The 23,364-nt window shown below is 41.6% G+C and overlaps 1 protein-coding gene across 1 annotated transcript in view; it reads left to right on the top strand.

Moving 5' to 3' along the window:
• Positions 1–23,364, top strand: part of csmd3b (CUB and Sushi multiple domains 3b) — a 1,719,816-nt gene that overhangs the window by 1,620,954 nt on the left and 75,498 nt on the right. The window contains 4 exon segments of the mRNA XM_048595770.1: positions 7,332–7,526; positions 8,090–8,263; positions 8,469–8,642; positions 15,726–15,899. Coding sequence (XP_048451727.1) covers positions 7,332–7,526; positions 8,090–8,263; positions 8,469–8,642; positions 15,726–15,899 — 717 coding nt within the window.

Here is a 23,364-nt window from a genome sequence, read left to right on the forward strand (position 1 = left end):
ACATTAAAGTGAGCAGGTGTTTTTAGAACTGGAGAGGATTGTTCAATGGTGTTCCCCCAGATCAATGTTTTAGGCCACTGTTCTTTCCAATATAAATCGGTGCGCACTTTCAACATTTGGAAATGACATGGAAGCTGGAAATCAGCGAGTAAGTTGGAAACAAATTTCATAGACAGACTAGTAAAATTGGCAGTCACGTGACAGATAAAGTTTAATGAAGAGCACATTGTCGAGTTTATTTGGAAAGAAAGATTAGGAAAAGCAATATACAATAAAAGATACAATTCTGAAGAGTGAACATAAAGAAAGAACAGGAAGAAAGGGACCTGGGGTTGTTTATACAACTGTTTTTGGAAGTGAAGAGCAATTTGAAAGGCTGGTAAAAAGACAGATGGAATCCTGATGTTTATGAATAGAAGCATCAAGCACAAAAGCCAGAAATAATGCCAAATATTTTTAACATCCTGGTTGTGCATATTGCGATGACTTCCAGGAGTCAAGCATTCAGGAGGACATGAAAAACATTAAAAAAAATGCAGTAGAGGTGCACCTAAAAGGCATCAAGGATAAAAGACCTGCATCAAAAGGCTAGAGAAACTGAGTTTGTCGTCTTTCGAGCGGAAGAGGTGATGGGGAGGTTCAATTGAAGTGTTCAAAACCATGAAGGATTTGAATTCTGTCTTTGGGGAAACTGCCCAATACTAGAGGACACAGGTTTCAGGTTATTGACAAAATAATGAGAGGTCAGAAGGGTATTTTTTTGTGGACTGATTTTTTTTCATTTGGATTGTACTGCTTGAAAAGATGACAGAAGCAGATTCAAAATAACTTTCAAAGGGGAATTGATAAATATTTGAAAGAGGAGAAATTGAAAGGCTTTAGTTCAAAGACCGAACCCAAACACAATGGTCTATTATTCTATGACTCGATGAAATGATTACCTTTTTGTTTTGGTCTCAAAGTTAATCATATTCAGTTATTGTATATTTTGCGTCTGTCTCCATTGATGATTTCATGCTACCTGCAGTCATTATTGATTATGAGAGATAAGATTTTTATTTTACTGACATTGGTAGATGCTATTTATAACCCATGGTGCTTCAGGTTTGATGTTCATGATTTGTCTCAATTGCTAGGTATCTCAGCACTGATTCAGAAGTTTGTGGATCCAGAGACTTGAAAATTTAATTTATGTTGTTGAGCTTTTACTCCATGAGAATGCATCAGTGTCAGAAGTGCCGTGGTTAGATGAGATGTCAAACTGCGGGTCTTTACTGCCCTTTCAGATGGGTATTGCATATTGCACGGAACTATTCAAAGAGGAACAGTTCCAGGGCCGTGGCCAATATTTATCCCTCAATCACCACCGTTAAAACAAATTTTCTTGTCATTTATCTCATTACTTTCAAAGGAACCTGTGTGCAAATTGACCAATATTAGCAACTTCAGAGATAGTAGGAACTGCAGATACTGGAAAATCTGAGATAACAAGGTGTAGAACTGAATGAACACAGCAGGCCAAGCAGCATCAGAGGAGCAGGAAAGCTGATGTTTCGGGCCTAGACCCTTCTTCAGAAATGGGGGAGGGGAAGGGGTTTCTGAAATAAATAGGGAGACGGGGGAGGTAGATAGAAGATGGATAGAGGAGAAGATAGGTGGAGAGGAGATAGACAGGTCAAAGAGGTGGGGATGGAGCCAGTAAAGGTGAGTATAGGTGGGGAGTTAGGGAGGAGATAGGTCAGTCCAGGGAGGATGGACAGGTCAAGGGGGCGGGATGAGGTTAGTAGGAAGGAGATGGGGGTTGGGCTTGAGGTGGGAGGAGGGGATAGATGGGAGAAAGGACAGGTTAGGGAGGCGGGGACAAGCTGGGCTGGTTTTGGGATGTGGTAGGGGGAGGGGAGATTTTGAAGCTTGTGAAGTCCACATTGATACCATTGGGCTGCAGGGTTCCCAAGCGGAATATGAGTTGCTGTTCCTGCAACCTTCGGGTGGCATCGTTGTGGCACTGCAGGAGGCCTAGGATGGACAGGTCATCTGAGGAATGGGAGGGGGAGTTGAAATGGTTCGCAACTGGGAGGTGCAGTTGTTTAGTGCGAACCGAGCGTAGGTGTTCCGCAAAGTGGTCCCCAAGCCTTCGCTTGGTTTCTCCGATGTAGAGGAGGCCACAACGGGAACAGCGGATACAATTTACCACATTAGCAGATGTGCAGTTGTTATTGCGGGGAGGGGTTGTGAGTGATGAGTTGCAGGAAATGCGGGAGACACGGTCGAGGCCAACACACCCCCTCCTCCTGGACACCACCCCGAGGCCTCCTACCCTCCCTCGACCTCTTCATCTCCAACTGCCGTCGTCACATCAATCGCCTCAACTGCTCCACCCCTCTCACCCACTCCAATCTCTCCCCCACAGAATGTGCAGCCCTCCGCTCCAATCCCAACATCACCATAAAACCCGTGGACAAGGGAGGCGCAGTTGTAATATGGCGCACTGACCTCTACATCGTCGAGGCCAGGCGCCAACTCTCTGATACCTCCTTCTACCGCCCCCTTGATCATGACCCCACCCCCGACCACCAAACCATCATCTCCCAAACCATCCACTTACTCATCACCTCAGGTGACCGCCCACCCACAGCCTCCAACCTCATCGTTCCCCAACACCGCATCGCCTGCTTCTATCTCCTTCCCAAAATCCACAAACCTGACTGCCCTGGTCGACCCATTGTCTCCGCCTGCTCCTGCCCCACCGAACTTATCTCCACCTATCTCGACTCCATTTTCTCCCCCTTAGTCCAGGAACTCCCTACTTATGGCCGTGATGCCACCCACGCCCTCCACCTCCTCCAGAACTTCCAATTCCCCGGTCCCCAACACCGCATCTTTACCATGGACGTCCAGTCCCTATATACCTGCATTCCCCATGCAGATGGCCTTAAGGCCCTCTGCTTCTTCCTGTCCTGCAGGCCCTACCAGTCCCCCTCCACTGACATCCTCATCCGCTTAGCCGAACTCGTCCTCACCCTCAACAAATTCTCTTTCAATTCCTCCCACTTCCTACAGACAAAGGGGGTGGCCATGGGTACCCGCATGGGCCCAAGCTATGCCTACGTCGTTGTAGGTTATGTGGAACAATCCCTCTTCCGTACCTACACTGGCCCTAAACCCCACCTCTTCCTCCATTACATTGATGACTGTATCGGCACCGTCTCGTGCTTGCACGAGGAGCTTGAACAGTTCATCCACTTCACCAACACCTTCCACCCCAACCTTAAGTTCACCTGGACCATCTCTGATACCTCTCTCTCCTTCCTGGACTTCTCTGTTTCCATCTCTGGCAACCACCTGGAAACCGATATCCATTTCAAGCCCACCGACTCCCACAGCTACCTAGAATACACCTCCTCCCACCCACCTTCCTGCAAAAATGCCACCCCCTATTCCCAATTCCTTCGCCTCCGCCGCATCTGCTCCCAGGATGAGGCATTCCACTCCCGAACATCTCAGATGTCCTCGTCCTCGTTTTTCAAGGACCGCAACTTCCCCGCCTCAGTGGTCGAGAACACCCTCAACCATGTCTCCCGCATTTCCCGCAACTCATCCCTCACACCCCCTCCCCGCAATAACAACCAAAACAGAATCCCCCTCGTCCTCACGTACCACCTCACCACCCTCCGGATCCAACGCATCATCCTCCGACACTTCCGCCATCTGCAATCCAACTCCACCACCAAAGGCATTTTTCCCTCCCGACCCTTATCTGCTTTCCGGAGGGACCATTCTCTCTGGGACTCCCTTGTCTGCTCCACATTTCCCTCCAGCCCCACCACACCCAGCACTTTTCCCTGCAACTGCAGGAAGTGCTACATCTACCCCTACAACTCCCCCCTCATCCCCATCCCAGGCCCCAAGAAAACTTTCCACATCAAGCAGATGTTCACCTGCACATCTGTTAATGTGGTATACTGTATCCGCTGTTCCCGTTGTGGCCTCCTCTACATCGGGGAAACCAAGCAGAGGCTTGGGGACCGCTTTGTGGAACACCTGCGCTCGGTTCACACTAAAAAACTGCACCTCCCAGTTTCAAACCATTTCAACTCCCCTTCCCATTCCTCAGATGACATGTCCATCCTGGGCCTCCTGCAATGCCACAACGATGCCACCTGAAGGTTGCAGGAAGAACACCTCATATTCCGCTTGGGAACCCTGCAGCCCAATGGTATCAATGTGGACTTCACAAGCTTCAAAATCTCCCCTCCCCCTACCGCATCCCAAAACCAGCCCAGCTTGTCCCTGCCTCCCTAACCTGTTCTTCCTCCACCTATCCCCTCCTCCCACCCCCAGCCCCACCCCCATCTCCTGCCTCCCAGCCTCATCCCGCCCCCTTGACCTGTCTGTCCTCCCTGGACTGACCTATCCCCTCCTTAACTCCCCACCTACACTCACCTCTACTGGCTCCATCCCCTCCTCTCTGACCTGTCTGTCTCCTCTCCACCTATCTTCTCCTCTCACCATCTTCTATCCGCCTCCCCCTCTCTCCCTATTTATTTCAGAACCCCCTTCCCCTCCCCCATTTCTGAAGAAGGGTCTGGGCCCAAAACATCAGCTTTCCTGCTCCTCTGATGCTGCTTGGCCTGCTGGGTTCCTCCAGCTCTACACCTTGTTATCCCTGGAACATTATCTGGGTCTCTGGTTTAACACTCCAGTGATAATACCACGAGGCCATCGCCTCCCTATTTTGTAAGTTTACTGAATTTGTTCTCCACACAATCATGTGCAGAGCATGTTAGATCATTTCTTAGACTTCCTTCAGTTTTGGACTGATTTTAAACCCAATTGATCTCAAATTAAATATTTAGAAGTGCAGGTTATCTCCTCTCTATATTTCAGTTATTTCAATTCCAATGATTTGATTTGATTTGATTTATTGTAGTCACATGTACCTAAGAATAGTGAAAAGCTTTATTTTGTGAGGCAAATCATTGCAAACAAGGACGTACAGATCATAGGGTGCTAAGACTGAGCGAGGCATACAGGTTACAAGTGCACAGGAGGTGCACAAAGCAAGATCAATATTCACAAAATCAACATTATTTGAAGTTAGAAGGTGCATTTGGCAGTCTAATAACAGAAGGAAGAAGATGTTCTTGAACCTGGTGGTCCATGTATTCTAGCTTCTGTATCTTCTGCCTGGCAGAAGAGATTATAAGAGAGTATTACCAGGGTGCGAGGGGTCTTGGATGATGTTGGCAGCCTGTCCACGGCAACGAGAAGTGCAAATGGAGTCCATGGGCAAAAGGTTGGCTTCTGTGATGCTCTGGGCTGTGTACACCACCTTCTGTAGTTTCTTAAAGTCCTGGGCAGAGCAGTTGCTGTACCAGGCAGTTTTTCACCAAGACAGTATGTTTTCTATAGTGCATCTATAAAAGTTGGTGAGGGTCCTTATGGACATGCCAAATTTCTTCAGCCACCTGATGAGGAAGAGGCATTGTTGTGCCTTCTTGACCATCACATCTCTGTGGAAAGTCCAGGACAGGTTGTCAGTTATTGTCTCTCCTAAGAATTTGACCCTCTCCGACCAGCACCGTTGATATAGATAGAGGCGTGTTCTCCTCCTTTCTTCCTGAAATCAATAATCAGTTCTGTTGTTTTGCCGACATTGAGAGAGAGGTTGTTACCATTGCACCATGACACCAAGCCCTCTATCTCCTTCCTGTATTCTGACTCATCATTGTTACATATCTGTCCTATCATGGTGTTTTCATCAGAAAACTTGCAGATGGCGTTTGTTCAGAATTTGACTACACTGTCGTGCGTGTACAGAGAGTACAGTAGGGGGCTGAGAATGGATCCTTGCAGGGTTCCAGTGTTGAGTGTTATTGTAGAGGAGGTGCAGTTGTCTATCTTCACTGTTTGCATGTGTGGGTCAGGAAGCTGAGGATCCAGTTGCAGAGGGCAGAGCCAAAACCTAGGTCTCGGAGTTTTGAGATTAGTCTGGAGGGGATTATGGTGGTGAAGGCAGAGCTGTAGTCGATCAGTGGGAGTCTTATGTAGGTGTCCTTGTCATTCAGATGTTCCAGGGATGAGGGCAGGGCTAAGGATATGGCATCCGCTATGGACCTGTTATGTCTGTAGTCAAATTGCAGGGGATTGAGGTCGGCTGGGAGGCTAGAGCTGATGTGGAACATGACCAGTGTCTTGAAACACCTCATGGTTTTGGAGGTCAGAGCCACTGGGTGGTCGTCATTAAGGCATGTTGCATGTGCTTTCTTTGGTAATGGGTTGATGCTGGTCCTCTTGAAGTAGGTGGGGTCCTCAGCTTGTGGGAAGGAGGGGTTGAAGATACCAGTGAATATCTCCACCAGCTGGTCTGCACAGGATCTCACTGCACAGCCAGGAACTATGGTGTCACAGTTTTCTGTGGTCTAGGGTGAAATCTAAATAAAGATTTACATGATGCCTTCATACAGATGCTGAACTCACATTATAAATATCCCTTAGAAGCCTTGTAAACATCATAGAATTTTTCACCCTCTAATATTATGTTATTAAATTTTGCTTCGAGCAAGAGATAGTCATCATTACCAGCCATCAATGCTGAAAATTGTAAAATATTTCATAATATATTGGGCCAGATTTTGCTTTAGAGCTAATAGTGAAGTGGAGAAATACATGGAATAATGTTAACTTACAGAATTATGTTATAAATGTTAATGAAAGTCAGGGGAAAAAAAAAACTAGGGCTTGTCCATGCAGTCGAAATACATTTTTAACAATTTGATTCATCTTTATCATTATTAAACATCCCTTCAGGCAGTGAAAATTAACTTAAACAAATACAGAATCACATTCCTTCAGATTTTATTTGTTGTTGGAGATTATATAACTTTGTCTTTCTGTCTCTTCTATGTCTCTGTCTCCCTTTCAATCTTACCTTTCTTACCCTTACTTTATTTCATTCTTTTTAATTGATTTGACATGAATCAATTTTCTCACTGGTGCTTGCCAGTTCAAACACTGCATTACTTATTACAGATTGATTCAGAGGATGCACAGTTGCTTGCCATCTTTGTACAGATTCTGCACCACTTGATGCTCCAACTACTGTACGTTCCCGTGCAAATTCTACATGTGGACATTTACAATACTGACTGCAGTAATTTGGTCACCGTTGAGAGAAAATTCTGGCACAATTTTGTGTTGCACTGTTACCAAAATTTTACCAGTTTCTCACAAGGAATTGCACTGATTGGTCACAAAGTACAGATTACATTCAGCTGCACCTGGATTTTCCAATGTTCTCATCAATCTTTTTCTTTTTATTCTGATACAAGTGATGACCTGCCCCAGTATCGGTTCTTTCACTCTGGAGCACGGGAATTGGCGAGTGGTCAATGGTTCACATTATGAATTTAGAACAAAAGTTGTCTTCACCTGTGACCCTGGCTACTATCGAATTGGTCCAACTACCATCACATGTTTGGCTAATGGAACTTGGAGCTGGGCGAGAGAAAGACCACACTGTCAAAGTATCTAACACTTAAAATTGTTTCAATTCACTTTCTTTTCAAAAGTTTTAATTAAAATTTCCCTGATACTAGTCTATAGTTATTTAAATACACGAATGGTGGAAAATCTACCATAGTTTGATCTTCCATTAGTTAACTTTGTATTTGATTATTTGACCATCTAAACTTTTATTTTCATGCTGATGAATTACATATATATATTTGTTATTGTAAAAATTGTATTTCTCCCTTTCTTTTCATATGTGTATTGAAATGGTGTTTAAATGCCCTCTGGAGAGTGTCTTTTGTAAGTTGCTACTTGGAAGTACTAAAAGAGACCTGTAGTTGTCATTTCCTTTTAAAAACATACCTTCTTCTGTAAGAATTATCTTAATTTGGAAATTGTAGAGAAAATGACAGGGACGATGTTGAGTTCCCAATGCATGACTTAACATTAAACTGAATAAACTCTTCCTAAGCCCAGTGAGTCAATTTTTAATATGATATATATCTTAGCAACATATACTTTGAGGCAGCTACTGCTCGATGTGCAACTCTTCTTTTCTTTTTTTTTCCTTTGATAGTTATTTCTTGTGGAGAATTAGGGCATCCACCTAATGGGAAAAAGATTGGAACTCAAACAACTTTTGGGGCAACAGCTATCTTTACCTGTGATGCAGGCTATATATTGGTTGGTTCAACTGTTAGAGAATGTCTGGCATCAGGGCTTTGGAGTGGAATGGAAACCAGATGCTTAGGTATGATGGTATCCTTCACAAATATATGTAATTCAAGAGAGAGAATGTAATACATGTTTTGACCATTCAACTTAAAATGTATACTCTAAAATCAAAACTGAATTGCTTTATCATAATTATCAAATCATAAGTCTGATAAGCTTTAAATAAGGTTTTTTTTCTGGAGATTGAAATTGCACTTAATCTTTTCATTTAATGTTTTAAGCTGGGCACTGTGGAGTTCCAGATCCAATAGTCAATGGTCAAGTGGTTGGAGAGAATTATGGTTACAGAGATACAGTGGTTTACCAATGTAATCCTGGATTCCGTCTGATTGGTTCTTCTGTACGGATATGTCAACAGGACCACAACTGGTCTGGTCAACTTCCAATCTGTGTGTGTAAGTGAACATTTCTTTTTTCTAGTTTCTTGAGATTCCAGTAAAGGAAAGCTCTGTAAATATGAAGGTTAATAATGTAGTAGCTACCTTATAGTGCCCATTCCTCATAAAATCACCAGGAATGCCAGACCTTCACAGCACATCTGAGGTAACTTACACACATATGGGGTAAATACAAAGTGTCTGGAAGCCCGCGTGCAACATGTATGTAAAGCCCATGTAAATACCTCACTTCCATAATAATTGACCCAAGATATATGGAATACCAAACCAGTGCTCCAACCACAGAGCATTTGCACAAAGACAGGTAATTTGGCCAAAGTAGCTCATGTTGACATCCATGCTTCACTCAAACCTCTTTCCAACTTTCCTCATCTGACTCTGATCAGTTGAATCCTCTGTTCCTTTTTCCTTATCAAGCATTACATGCATCTATACCATTCATCACAATTGTTTCCTCAAGCAGTGAGTTCCACATTCTTGACATTCTATAAATAGAGACTTCATCTGAATTCCTATTTGATTTCTTGGTGACCGTTTTATATTGTTGACTGTTTTTTGCTCTTTGCACAATTTGTAAACCTTATGTGTCTTCCTTTTCAAAACCTGTCATAAATTTTAATACCATTTTGAAGTCAGCCTTCAGTCTTTTGTTTGACAAGGGAAAGGGGATGATCCTTTTCCAATAGCTATACATTCGCATTTCAACGAACACATTTGTAAATTAATTTATAGCCATTCAGCATTTCAATATATATATTGTAATATGATCTTCAGACTATACCCGTGTTGTTTAGCCAATACCCAATGACAGTTAGTCAACTACTGTATTTTCCTATTCCAACTCCTCTAGAAAAAAATACAGATTTTCTAACGCTTCTTACCAAAATGTGATACCACATACTTTTGGGTTAAAATTTGTTTGTAAATTTATAAATGCCAATTCTGCAAATTTATAATGTTTTCTTATAATTTTTGTTATCTTCCTCACTGTTGATTGTAGCCCCAATTTGATGGCACCCCCAAACTCGGAAAATGTATTTTCGATTCCAAAGCGAAAATCCATTAATATGAATTGAAAATCATTGTGGTACTAGCACTGTCCTTGTAACATTTCACTTTCTACTTACTTACATTTTGAAATCAAAATTTACCTCTGCTCCTTGCTTTCTGTCTTGCGTGCTATGCATATTGCTGCCTTCCCTTGATTCCACTTCTTTGACCTGATTCGTTTTTTTGGAAAACTAGGTATATTACATTTGCTACATTACCCATATCTAATTTCTGGAAAAAATTGCACAAGATTGCTCAAGCAAAACATTTCCTTTTGAAATCCATCCTGAATGCAAATCATTCGGCAGAACTTAGTACCATCCAGTCCCTGCCCTCCCCAATGTGAATTCATCTGTGGGGTAAATTACTTTGTTGGGTAGGAGGGTGCAAGTTTAGGATCCTATCTTCTTCCTAATTGCAATAATCGAACTCCAAGCAGAAGGCTCAGCGTGGGGAGGCTGGAGAGCAGACTTCCCACTTGACAGCTAAGAAAACACCCCCAGCCTATTCAGCCTCTCCCTATAACTCAAACTCTCCAACCTTGGCAACATCCTTGTAAATCTTTTCTGAAATATTTCAAGTGTCATGACACCCTTCCTGTAGCAGGGAGACCAGAATTGCATGCAGTTTTCCAAAAGTGTCCTAACCAATGTCCTGCACAACTGCAACTTAATTTTATAGCTCCCCTTTGTCATTCTAACTGTTCTCTTTTGATGTCTCACCAAATCTGTTTTGTATCCTCTCTGTTTTTTTTATCTGCAACCCATCTACTTACCATACATCTTTTGCCATCAATTTTTACCTCATTGACTGGATTTCTCTGTGCACTGGAGTCAAGGGCACACCCACCTGCTTAGTGGACCTCAATCCATGAATTGAGTTAAGCCTAGGATTGCATTTTGGTAAGAAGTCTCAAGGGCTGATGAAAGAGGGGGTATTTCATGCAATACCCACTGGTGAGGAGTCATGGACTTGGATAGAAAAGTGATTTCTGGGAATTTCAAGCCTGATTGAGAGGTAGGAAGGGAAACAGTGTGGACACTGAGTCAGGAGGGAGACATGGGTATACTGATTTTCTTTTAAAGCCAAGAATTGTGGCCTTATGTTGAGCCCAAGAGACATGTTATGGATACATTCTCATCTTGCCCATCATCAGTGTATGCAGTGGAAGCTGACAGTCTAAATAATTGGTGCAGGCCTTTTCTGCCATTGGTTAATTTGTAGTGACAATGGTATGAGGCCCTTAATACGCTGCTTACTCAATTGGCCTGGGGTGCCAGGCCTTCTAACGGATCCACTCATGCTGGTAAAATAACAGTGGCTGGGCAGTTGAGTATGAAGTGGGCACAGAAGCCCGATCAAACAGTCTCCTGGGCAAAATATGTCTTTTCTCATCCACAGTGTCCCATTAGTTTAGCTCATTCTTCTTATTCTCACTGTAATACAAGTTCCTTAAACTGTGTTGAACACCATCTTAAACATCACCCATTGCTTTTGTACCTCATTTGATATCAAACCAGAGAGAAATTAAAGTTTTAGAAGGAATGGAACGGTGTGTGGGGTCTGACCGAACTCCCCTAACTCCTATCCCTTATTTCTTGCGCTCTGGAGCATCCTCATTCCTGTGATGCTGCAATCAACCCAAATCATGGATTGATGGTAAAATATGAGAAACACAGAATAAGATACTTACATGCACTTTGCATCATTTGGAGCAGGATTATTCCTGGGGGTTGTTTGCTTGATTTGTTGGGTTTTTTTTAGAAATGGTCAGTGGTCATTCATTAAGAAAGTAAACATAAAAGCCATTGAAGTGAAATTTCCATTTTTATTTCCTGTGATCATTGAAAAGAAAATGAGTTAACTTGGATTTAGCTTCTTTAAATGGAAATGGATAATTCTGGAATAAGGAGTAATGCCAAAGGGAGGATTGAGTTACCACACAGATAAACATGTACAAGGAATTAAACCTTGTGAAGATTTGCACTGCATTGCATTAACATCGTTTTCAGGGATAAGAACATGCCTTTAGCTATGGATAATTCCAGTTTCAACAAAAATTAACATTCTCTCAGCATATTAAATAAGCTAACCAAAATTTTATGAGATTACTGTGCTAAGCATTTACGTTTAAGGCTTTTATTTGTAAAATGTTGATTCTATCAGTGAAATTAATCAAGTCACATAATTCATGATCTTGAAGTGCCCTGTAATACTAGGTGCAGTTTTCTGCATTCCATCATTTGGGATGACTCATGAAAAAATAATTTAACTGACCAGTGAAATATTAGTAAGATATCTTGTGTGTTATGCATGTATATAAACAGTGAGGAAAGGAGCAGTGAATTTGTTATACATTGACACTTTGCAAAGCAATTTCTTAAAGCAAGAAAATTGAAGCTATTCACCGATTCCCTTTCTGACAATGATTGATTGATTTATTGATATTTAACATGGTGGTATTGTACACTTGCCCCATATTCATGACGATACTCCTCAGCTCAAGTATGTGTATTGCAAACTAATATCAAACCCATTAGATTAGCCATTATGCAAAAAGGCAAACTTTCAATCACACAGGAAATTATACATTTACACATTAAAAAAAGCTCTTTTTTCTTTTTCTTTTTTTCTTCCCTTACCCATTCTACTTCCTTTTCCTGCAATTTCCTGTTCATTCTCTGAAGCATTGAAACATTCTGGAGTACATTAGCTTTGAGGACTGCAAAACTCTCACTCAGATGGTTGCAACGCTGAGCAGTCAGGATGCATCCTTCTGTTGTGTTTGTGCCCTGGAACTCTCAGGAGCTGAAGTTGAAGTTGGTTGTGTTCTACTTCCATGCTGACAAGGAAGGGACTGACAAACGTTTTGTAGCCCTAGCCAGAGGAGATCATGGCCTTATTTGGTTAATTAGACCCACACCATAAAAACAAAACTACACCTGGAAGTAAAAGTAAAGACCTGATTCTTGTGTTTTTTTGTGGGCTAAGTCCAAATTGCGTTGAGGTTTTTGGAGTGTTTGTCTCTGTAAGACTTAACTGGTTCTCTTGCCCTATCTTCGCAATCCCACCTAATTAATTATCTACCACAGCCCTCATGGTGTCCCTCATGTCCACTTCTAGCCTCATTACACCACAGATATCGTTCCCACCGGTCAGGACCGGCATCCCGTGCACTGTGCCATCTTTAAAAACCAGTTGTGCACCCAGAGAAATATTGTCCATCTGAACTGCCCTGCAGCATTTGTCCCAGACATGGCAGACAGGAGAGAGTCAGTGTCCTGCTTTGTGGGCAGGATCTGCACATTCCTGCTGTTTGGGGGTGTGGGGGGGGTGGTGGGGGGGGTGGGGGGGGGGGGGGTGCTGGTGTGGAAATTCCTCCTTTCGTAGGACCAGCAGTCGAGGTCATCATACCAATTATGCCAGTTTGGTCCAAGTTTACCCCCTGGATTAAAGTGCTCCCAGTTGGAGGAATATTGAACAATTTAGAAAGGAGATCAATGTCCTGCATTTAATGTTGCCAGATTAAATTCCACCATCATCTCTCTAACATCTCACATTCACCCTATCTCTCTGCCACTTGCACCCACCTTTGACAAGGCTCATGCTCTAACACTGTCAGTATTGCCTGCAACATCTTCCCCACATGCTCGCATCCATCCCAACCTCCAGCTCCATTGCCTCTGCATACCCTGTGTGCTGCTTATTTACCTGCTCAGAACATCTCCTCTCCTGTACTGATTGGAAGAGCTGTGCCACCCACTTTCACCTTTTGTAATACCTGCCTCATTCTCACTCCCTGTCGTAAACACTCCACAATAGGGAAAAAAAAACAGCCAAGAAGGCAGGTGCATGTCCTGTCATTCAGCCTCCTCCTCTGTTATGGGGTCAAGGTCCTGACTCTGTTTGGACCAAGCAGGATCTGAACTCATACCGGAGCTGCCCTTATCTTAATATGCTGGGAACCCCTGAGTGAAGGCTATCCTTCTTGAATTGACTGAGGCCAGCTGACAATTGTGACAAGCCTCCTGGCTTTTTGAATGTGAAATATAGCACAGCAAGACAGCAGTAATATGAGCCAGGTACCTCTGGCTGAGGGAACAAAGTGCAAAAACACAAGGCATGGAAATGCAAGCCAGGGATGCATGGAAAATACTATGAGCATCCCTAGGTCTAGGTCAGCTCGGAGTGAATGTGAGCTCACAGAATGAGCAAAGTGCCCAGAGTGCACATTTTCCAGGCAGCAGCACTGCAATGATAGCCGCTGGTCCAGTGCAAGGTACAGCATTAAAATTCAGAAATGTGCTGCAAATGGATTGGAGATGTTCCATCAGCATTCTTAGAAATTTGTCGCAATGTTTGTGGATGTGGGATGAATATGGTCAATCTCCACCTGGCATGGCCTGAGACGTTCATGGAAATCTTTCGGAACAAGTGGTTGCTTGAATCTACCAGGTGCACATTCTGGTTTGCTAGATGAGTTTTTGTGATGTCAAGCTTGTTTGGTGAGTTTGGAAAGGTGGGAGGCTGAATATTAACGTGGTGAGTTGGCCTGTTACTAACCAATAGTCACCTTAAATGGCAAGTCATTGCTGCCTAGCGAGAATCTCAACACGCAGCTTGTAAAAATTGCCAAAATTTCTCCCAGGGTCAAGATGGACATCACTACACTTGTTGCCTGTTTGTGCCACACATCTTACCATAGCCTCTGTTGTTCAAATCCCCATAAGATTCCACCCATCTCACAAGAATCACCCAGCATCTGGCCTCACAGGACTCCTTTAAAATAATTTTCATATTCATAATGATTGCAAAGTGGGGGATTGATCAACAAATTAAGTACAATATTCATACAGCACCTCAAATGGAACAAAACGTTCCAAAGTAAATCTCAGAGGGAACAGTGGGCAATTGTCCTGCTCGTAGAAGAGCATTGAAGGAAAGTGAGAAACTATAATGGAAGCTTTGGAGAAGATTGCATGATAGTAATGTGATCAAAGTTTGAAAAATGTTGTGAACTGGGAACAAAGGTAAAGACCTTTAAGCATCAGCAGAGCTCCAAAATTGAACGCATGTCTGAAATTCTGAGGGAGCATTAATACAGGATGAAATGTTTGTGATGACAAAGAGATAGATTAATGTTTCGATGGAGAACCTTCATCAAAGCATATGTTTTATCCCAGATTATGTTTGTTTTAATTTTCCTTTTTATCTGAAGCTACTTTTTAAATTGCTTTTACTGTATTTCAGTTCAGAGGCCAATGTCTTTGATATGAGGGTAGCCATGATGTGGAGGGATCGGTGTTGGACTGAGGGGTGGACAAAGTCAGAAATCACATGACACCAGGTTATAGTCCAACAGGTTTCTTTGAAAACACAAGCTTTCGGAGCCTCAGTCCTTCTTCAGGTGTTAGTGAGAGAGATAGTATCAGACACAGAATTTATAAGTAAAAAATCCAAGGTTCACACCATTGATGAGGATGTACTAATCAAACCGAAGATGCTGTGAAATCTTTTATCAATTAGAAGGTTTTAATTGATTAATATGTGTATGTAAACCCCCAAATTCCTTTCAAGTCACGGTCCTGAGAGAACTAAAGGTTTTATAAGTTTAAACAAGAGGTGACATTTTAGGCCAGACAATACATGCTAGGTATGAAACCTTGTTCATACCTTCTGTAGAGTATCCTTTCCTTGCTATCTCTCTTTTCAAAGCTTTAATCAGTTTCAAGAACATTAATTTATGGAAAGATTTGAAAAGAAACACAATGTAAGTAAAGCTGACAATAAGTTATCCTTAAACACCAATTGATATTCTACGCAGTCCAATGATGCCTTCATGATCTGTTTGGGATGAAGACTGTCTCCTCCCATTATGATGAATGATTAAATATTTGGGTACCTGGTTTCTAATCGATAGCTATAGTTTCTTTTTAAAAGCATATTTGTGAACCCTTCTGTGAATATTTATTTTTAAAATTCTGATGGGATTTTAAGGATTTCAGATTGTTGGTCATATGTTTCTCCTAGCAATCAGTTGTGGTCATCCAGGAAACCCAATTTACGGGAAAACTTCTGGAAGTGCTTTTAATCTCAACGATGTTGTGGCATTTTCTTGCAACACTGGATACATGATGGATGGGACAGACAGGGCCCAATGTCAGGCAAACAGACAATGGAGCCAAGCAGTACCAACATGTAGAGGTAAGTGCATCTTATTCTTGAGGTCAGTGCCTTATGTTATCATAACTTGTAATGCAAAAAAAATTATACTCATAACTAAGATATAAGTGAGGATGGTATTGTTGTGGACTTGATTGTCCTATTAAGGTTCATATTTAATTTTGATCTCCAACTCAACATGCAATGTATAGCATCTACAATCTGCAGTGAATGAGCCTGCTCCCTTTAGCAGCTGACTTTTGTCACTTGTTTACATGAAATACCGTGTGGTGTTCTGATCAATGTGTTGTGTTATGGAGTAATCACCAAAAATTTCAAGAGTGTTGGAAGGGCTTTACTTGATTATTTGCCATAACTCGACAAAACGTGGCTGGAAGCTTTGGAGAAATCGCTTAAAAAACTGTTTCACCAGAGCTTACAGCAACCTTATGCCAAAGGTACATCTGGAGAATTAGAAAATCCTAAGGAAATACTGCTTTGTCATATTGCTTCTTCTGACCACATGATGTGCAGTGTTCTTTAGGGAAATGTATTCATGCATTAATTTAAAATATACATTGTTATGCTTAAGAGAGAAAGAGAATCAATTTCCCCTTTGTTTCAACGTCCTCAATTGGCCACAAAGGAGTTTCTTTTTACTGTAAGGCTATACCTTTCTCCATTTAACATGTAGTTAACTAATTTTTACTGTCAGCAGTAAGAAGCAAATTAAAAGATTTTCAAAGTCAAAAGAAGAACAAGCATAAAAGCTGCTAACCCTGAGAAAAATAATGAAAATGTGATATTGAGCATATGATTATCACACATCATTCGGCTCTGATGTCTCTTTCTCACTCTGTCACAAATATTTCAAAATTAAAGGAGATAGTGTTTAGTACAGAAAGAAGTTAAAAGATTTAAAGTCATTTGGGTGTCTTTGTAGCCAGCATTCTTAACCTAAGACCGCAGTGGTTTAATTTACTGTCAGTAGTCATAAAAATTGCAATTGTTCTTTAACTGTTGGCACACTAACGTTTCTTTCCAAGTGCTGTCACCAGGATGTTTTCTTCTTGTAAGAGAGCAAGAGAGAGGGTTTCTTATCTGCCCATGTTCAGTTCTGCCTTCTAAATTATTTTTCTCTCTTTTGTTAAAGAGAGATCTCCTTGAAGTAGCAACTTGATTGTGAATTGCTTCTGCTGAAGCTATATTTTTCAGGCTTGATTATTGCAGATTCTCATTTCCAACATATGAAGATCTTCATATCAGTGTAAATCAAAAAGAAGATCAAGACCTTTACATGTATCTTGGAACCTGCATGAATGGTATAATTGCCATTGAGTGAAAAGTTAATTTCAGCTCATACTGTCTTTTGCTTAATCATTGTCAATTTCATGCAACTTAGCTATTTTCATTCTTGTAGCTATTTTTAATTTCACGTTTTGATCCTTTCTAAAAAAAAAATTATTTCAGTTCGTGAAAGTCCCATGTATTAAATCGATTGGTAGAATACAAACATCAATCAATAGCATTTTCTGAAGAAAGGTCCCGACCTGAAACGTCAACTTTCCTGTTCCTCTGATGCTGCCTGGCCTGCTGTGTTCCTCCAGCTCCACACTATGTTTTTAATCAATGTGTAGTTTACAACATTGTGATGTGAAGATATAAAATTGGATGAAATATTTTTGTTGATACACACCTGGTACTTTGTTCATTTTTAAGCCGAGTTGGCATTCATATGTTGAAGTGCACCTGTCTAATCAAACAAATGGATTGAGAAAACAAGACTTTTAAAAATCATTGAATTCAATGAAAAGCATATCAAGAACCAGATTATCGTGTCGGAACAGGGAACCTCAAGTCGGGCTGTTTTGAATTGCTAGACCACCTCTGAGCCTCATTCTTGCCATATTTTGTCTCTGATAGATGATGGGGTGGAGGAAAAGTCAGGCTTAATTAATTTTGGGAAGTGTATGGGAGGAGTGGAAATGAATCGAACAGAAGTCCCAATTCCATTTTTTGAAGGCAGCTATCCAGCTCCCAACATAATTCTCATGATTCTTCAATCTCAGCCCTCATTGCCCTCACGTCTTAATCATTATTATTACCCTCCCAAACAGTGAAATTTCTTGCAACCTCATACCCTTGCTTCCCCCATATTTTCTCCATTGATACTCATTTAGTATTCACTATGGCCAGACTCTCAATCTCATTGAAATGGACATGAAATCATAAACTTCTGAAAATCTCAGCGAGCTGCCATTGAAACACATCTCTTCATCATAAAAGACATTAACAAGCAATTATTCTCATACTACTTCAAAGATAGATAATCCCTTTATAACCTCAAAAAACTGCCAATCAAAATGAGAACACATTCTCCTGCTGCAATTAGTGGTTTTGTGAACTTTGAAACTCAACAAATCATTAATAATCAGATCAGCTGTTGAATCAAGTCTTCTTAAATCTAAACATTGAAGTCTAATGAAATTAAACAATAGATGGACAATTTTATTTTCAGAGCTGTTGCATATGTCCTGTCAATTAAAATAGTTCAGAAGCAGGCGGCTGTTTGTTTTTCTCTCAAAGTGAATTTAATGACACTTTTAAAAAATTTAATTGGACTCTAGGCATCTAAATCACTTCATATTGATATAGTGGAGGTCTGAAGCAATGCTATAAATATAGAGGTGAATGGTCACTACCATAGTTTTCAAAAGATTTAACTTTCCTGTGAGAATGTTCCCAACTTGAGTCTGTCATAAATGTTCCAAAGATGTGAGTGTTTCTAAGACTTCAAGAATCTCCCTCAGCACAAGAATGTAATGGCCAAAGGTAAACAAAGTTCTACAGCATACACAACTGTAGATGCCACTTCAGAAGACATGTGTGAGCTCATGACCCAAGGCCTTAAACACCATGAAAAGATCTCATGAAAATAGCATGGGAAGGAAAAAGAAACATGCCTATTCTATCAAAATCTTTGAGATTTTAGGTTTCTAACCATTCTAACTCTACCACCATCCAAACACTTTCCCACACTACCCCACCACCACAACAACCATCGAGAGATGAGCCACCATTATCAGTGTCTTTTTCATAACATTGTCCAGTATATAATGCTGACTACAGAATTGACACGTGAGAAGCCAAGGTATGATGGCTGTGAGAGAACTATTTTGTACTGCTCGCAATTTACGTTCCCGGAGCATCCGTTATACATTTTTTTTGTGCATTCAGTGCAAATGAAGGAAATTCGGGTATGTTCACCTGGTGATTCAAATGTACACCCTCCCCCCAGCCTGTCTTCCAGCCCCCAGCTTCCTTTATGTGCTCCTGCTGGTGAACAAGCCTTGGCACTGAGGCACTGAAATAGTAGTTACCACCAACACATTTGGGGATAGAAAATCCTTCTTGGAGTTAGAATTCATCTTCACCTTGTTCATTTCTAATTCCAGGAAGGCTTGACAGTTCTAAGCAAGAGGCTGGATGGACACTGATATGTGCTGCTATTGTCCATGAAGTAGTTCAATGTTGGCACTGAAGGAATTAATACACTTTCTGAAGTCTGACCTTTACTTTCTTTCCATTCCAAAGAAAATACAAATTCATAATATAACTGAATTGCTCATAAATAATTAACAGCTCCTGTCACTGGTTTAAAATATAACCTTACAATAGTGAATAAATGGGCGTACAGGATATCCATCAAACCAGTGTTGTCCAGATAAATTAATGCTAAAAACAAGTTCTTAATAATATGTAATTAATAACATTTCATGCTGCAGACTTGCGTGCAGATGGTGGATTAAAAATCGCTGCTGACAATTCGTTGTGTTTTTGTTTCACTGGAACTGTCTGAATAATCAAGCAATATAAGTGAACGAAATAACACCTCAAAGGGCAATTGTAATGCTAATAGGTAGAAATATCAGATAAATTGAATCAAGCAATGGAGGGGAGCTGATTGGTAAGAAGGTTGTTTTTTATAGGATAGTGCTCAATTTGTAAATAGTGGAATAGTTAGTGCAGCCATACAAAGAGTACCCTGGAAGTTAGTGATTGTGAGTTGGTCAAGATCATTTGATTTCTTTAACGGTGAGAATAATTCTTATTCTCTTAATGGAAGTCACCATTTTCTTCAGCATTGGGTTTATCCACATCGTACATGGGGCATTTTGATTTTTATTTAATATCTGCTTAGTGGTTTTATTATTTAGGCACAATGTCCCAGTTTCTGCAGAAGTTCCTCAGGGCAGTGTGCTAGGCCCAATCATCTTCAGCTGCGTCATTAATGACCCTCCCTTCATCATAAGGTCAGAAATGGGTTGTAAGCCGATGGTTGCAGAATGTTCAGCACCATTCATGACTCCTCAGCTACTGAAGCAGTCCACGTTCAAATGTAATAAGATCTGGGCAACACTCAGGCCTGGGCTGACAAGTCGCAAGTAACATTTGCACCACACAAATGTCAGGCAATGACCATTTTCAATAAAAGATCATTTAACCACCACGCCTTTAGATTCAGTGGTGTTACAATCACTGAATCCCCCACTATCAATATCCTGGGGGAAACCATTGATCAGAAACTCAGCTGGTCTCGCCACATAAACACAGTGACTACAAGAGCAGGTCAGAGGCCAGAAATACTGCAGCAAGTAACTCACTTCCTGACTCCTCAAAGCCTGTCCAAATCTCCAAGGCACAAATCAGAAGAGTGATAGAATAGTTCCCATTTGCCTGGAATGATGTGCCTCCAACAACACTCAAGAAGCTTGACACCATCCAGGACAAAGCAGCCCACTTGATTGGCAACACATCCACAACCATCCACTCCCTCCACTACCCATACTCATTAAAAACAATGAGTACTATCTACAAAATGCACTGCAGAAGTTCACCAAAGATCCTCAGACAGCATCTTTCAAGCCCATAACCACTTCCATTTGGAAGGATAAAGGCAGCAGATACATGGAAACACCACCACCTGCAAGTTCCCTTCCAAGCCACTCACCATCCTGATTTGGAACTTTATATCACCGTTCCTTCACTGTCATTGGGTGAAAATCTTGGAATTCCCTCCCTTAGGTCATTGCGGATTAACCTATAACACAGGGACTGCAGCAGTTAAAGGAGGCAGGTCACCACCATCTTCTCAATGGCAATTAGACAGTAAGCCTGAAATTAGGGACAGGCAATAAATGCTAGCTAACCAGGCTGCCACATCCCACTAGTATTTTTTTTTAAAGCCGAGGATATTTAGAGTCATAGAGTCATAGAGATGTACAACATGGAAACAGACCCTCTGTCCAATTCGTCCCTGCCGACTAGATATCCTAAATTAATCTCGTCCCATTTGCCAGCATTTGGCCCATTTCCCTCTAAGCTCTTCCTATTCGTATACCCATCCAGATGCCTTTCAAGTGTTGTAATTGTACCAGTTTCCATCACTTTCTCTGGCGCCTCATTCCATACACAAACCACCCTCTTCGTGAAAAAGTTGTCCTTTAGGTCCCTTTCAAATCTTTCTCCTGTCACCTTAAAGCTATGCCCTCTAGTTTTTGACTCCCCTACCCTGGGGAAAAGACCTTGTCTTATCACTTATCCATGTACCTCATGATTTTATAAACCTTGAAAAAATCACCCCTCAGCCTCCGACACTCCAAGGAAAATAGCCCCAGCCTATTTAGCCTCTCCCTGTAGCTCAAGCCCTCCAATCATGGCAACATCCTTGTAAATATTTTCTAAACCCTTTCAAGTTTCACAACAACCATCCTATGTCTGGTTGACCTGAGTTGCATACAATATTCCAAAAGTGGCCTAACCAATGTCCTGTAGACCCGTAACATGATCTCCCAACTCCTGTACTCAATGCACTGACCAATAAAGACAAGCATACCAAACGCCTTCTTCACTATCCTATCTACCTGTGACTCCACTTTCAACAAATAATGAATCTGCACTTCAGAGTCTTTTTGTTCATCAGCAGTCCCAAGGGCTTTACCATTAAGTGAATAAGTTCTGCCCTGATTTGCCTGTCCAAAATGCAGCACCTCACATTTATCTAAATTAAATCCCTCAGCCCATTGGCCCATCTGATCAAGATCCCGTTGTACTCTGAGGTAACCTTCTTCGTTGTCCGCTACCCCACCAATTTGGTGTCATCTGCAGACTTATTTCTGAAACAACAAACATGGAATCTGTTCAGCCTTATCCTATCCTGTCTAATATAGGTTATCTAGGTTTTATTTCTGACAAGGAGGACCTTGAGGAGACAGACTTGGTAGACTAACAGTTTTGTGTTCACAATCGGGTTATTGATGATCCACATTGCCAGTGTGGAGTAACAGCAACCTATGAAGCTGGAACAGCCCACTCTTGGTGATATGTCACTGTGGATCAAGCTCTATTCTAATCAAAAAGAGTAGAATAGTGTTTCTGGTATCATATAGCTCTGATTTTTACAGCATCAGCCCTCACTGAAATGAACAGAGATATTCAAGGATGTAAGATAACAAGGTGTAGAGCTGGATGAACACAGCAGGCCAAGCAGCATCAGAGGAGCAGGAAGGCTGACGTTTCGGGCCTAGACCCTTCGTCTAATGGTTATCTGCCTGAATTGTTAAATTTCTAAAATATCTGGAAACAAGCTGTCAAATATATTATTTGCAATTGTTTGTCTAAGAAGTGGGAGCAGAGGGTCGGTGTGAGGCAGAGTGGGCAAGGAAAAGGCTGCCTTCTATCTGTGATGTGTTGAAAGCTAAGCTCTTCCTCTAAGATGTGATTAGGTCAAAACTCTTGCCATCCCTTTTCCTGATGGTATATTTGTCCAAACTGCCCTTTTCCTTTTTGTCACTGGGGAGATTATTCTACAGAGAGCCAGCATGGATTTAATACATTGAATGGCCCCTGTTCTGCGCTGTGAAAACTCTGTGACTATACCTCAGCTCTCCCTTTTCTGAATGGCCTATCTAAGCTGGTGCATTCCTGGATACTGGGATAGGTAGGAAGTGGGGGAGGTGGGGGATGAGGTGATCTCCCTGGAATTTTTTGATTCCACAAAGAAGACCAGTGCACCGTCAATGCATTTCTTAACTTTTTTTGTTAGGGACTGTAAATATTTCAAACTATTGTGGCAGGCAGTTTGGGGGTTGGGGAACTCCACAAGTGTGAAAGAAATATGAGCACTCATTTGTATAACACTCCCACGCTGAACAGTCCATTGAACAACAAATGTTAACGGCTTCGACAGCAATGATCGCCGGAACAATGCCTTCAATTCTCTGGTAAACCACCGTGATGCAGCATTTCCCTTCACAAAATGCTGTAACTTCCCTCACTCTCTGAAGAAGTGAAACTTCATGATGTGGGAGTGGGCAAAGAAAGAGATCAGTTATACAGAAGCGGATGACATTTCCACGGTTCAATTATGTCACTGCAATTCCTCACTATCGTTTCTGAATAACTAATGTTTTCGATTTAATCTATTGTCAGTCTGCTCTACATTTCT

Source organism: Rhincodon typus, chromosome 4 (assembly GCF_021869965.1).
Source record: "Rhincodon typus isolate 14 chromosome 4, sRhiTyp1.1, whole genome shotgun sequence".
Taxonomy (NCBI): Eukaryota; Metazoa; Chordata; class Chondrichthyes; order Orectolobiformes; family Rhincodontidae; genus Rhincodon; species Rhincodon typus.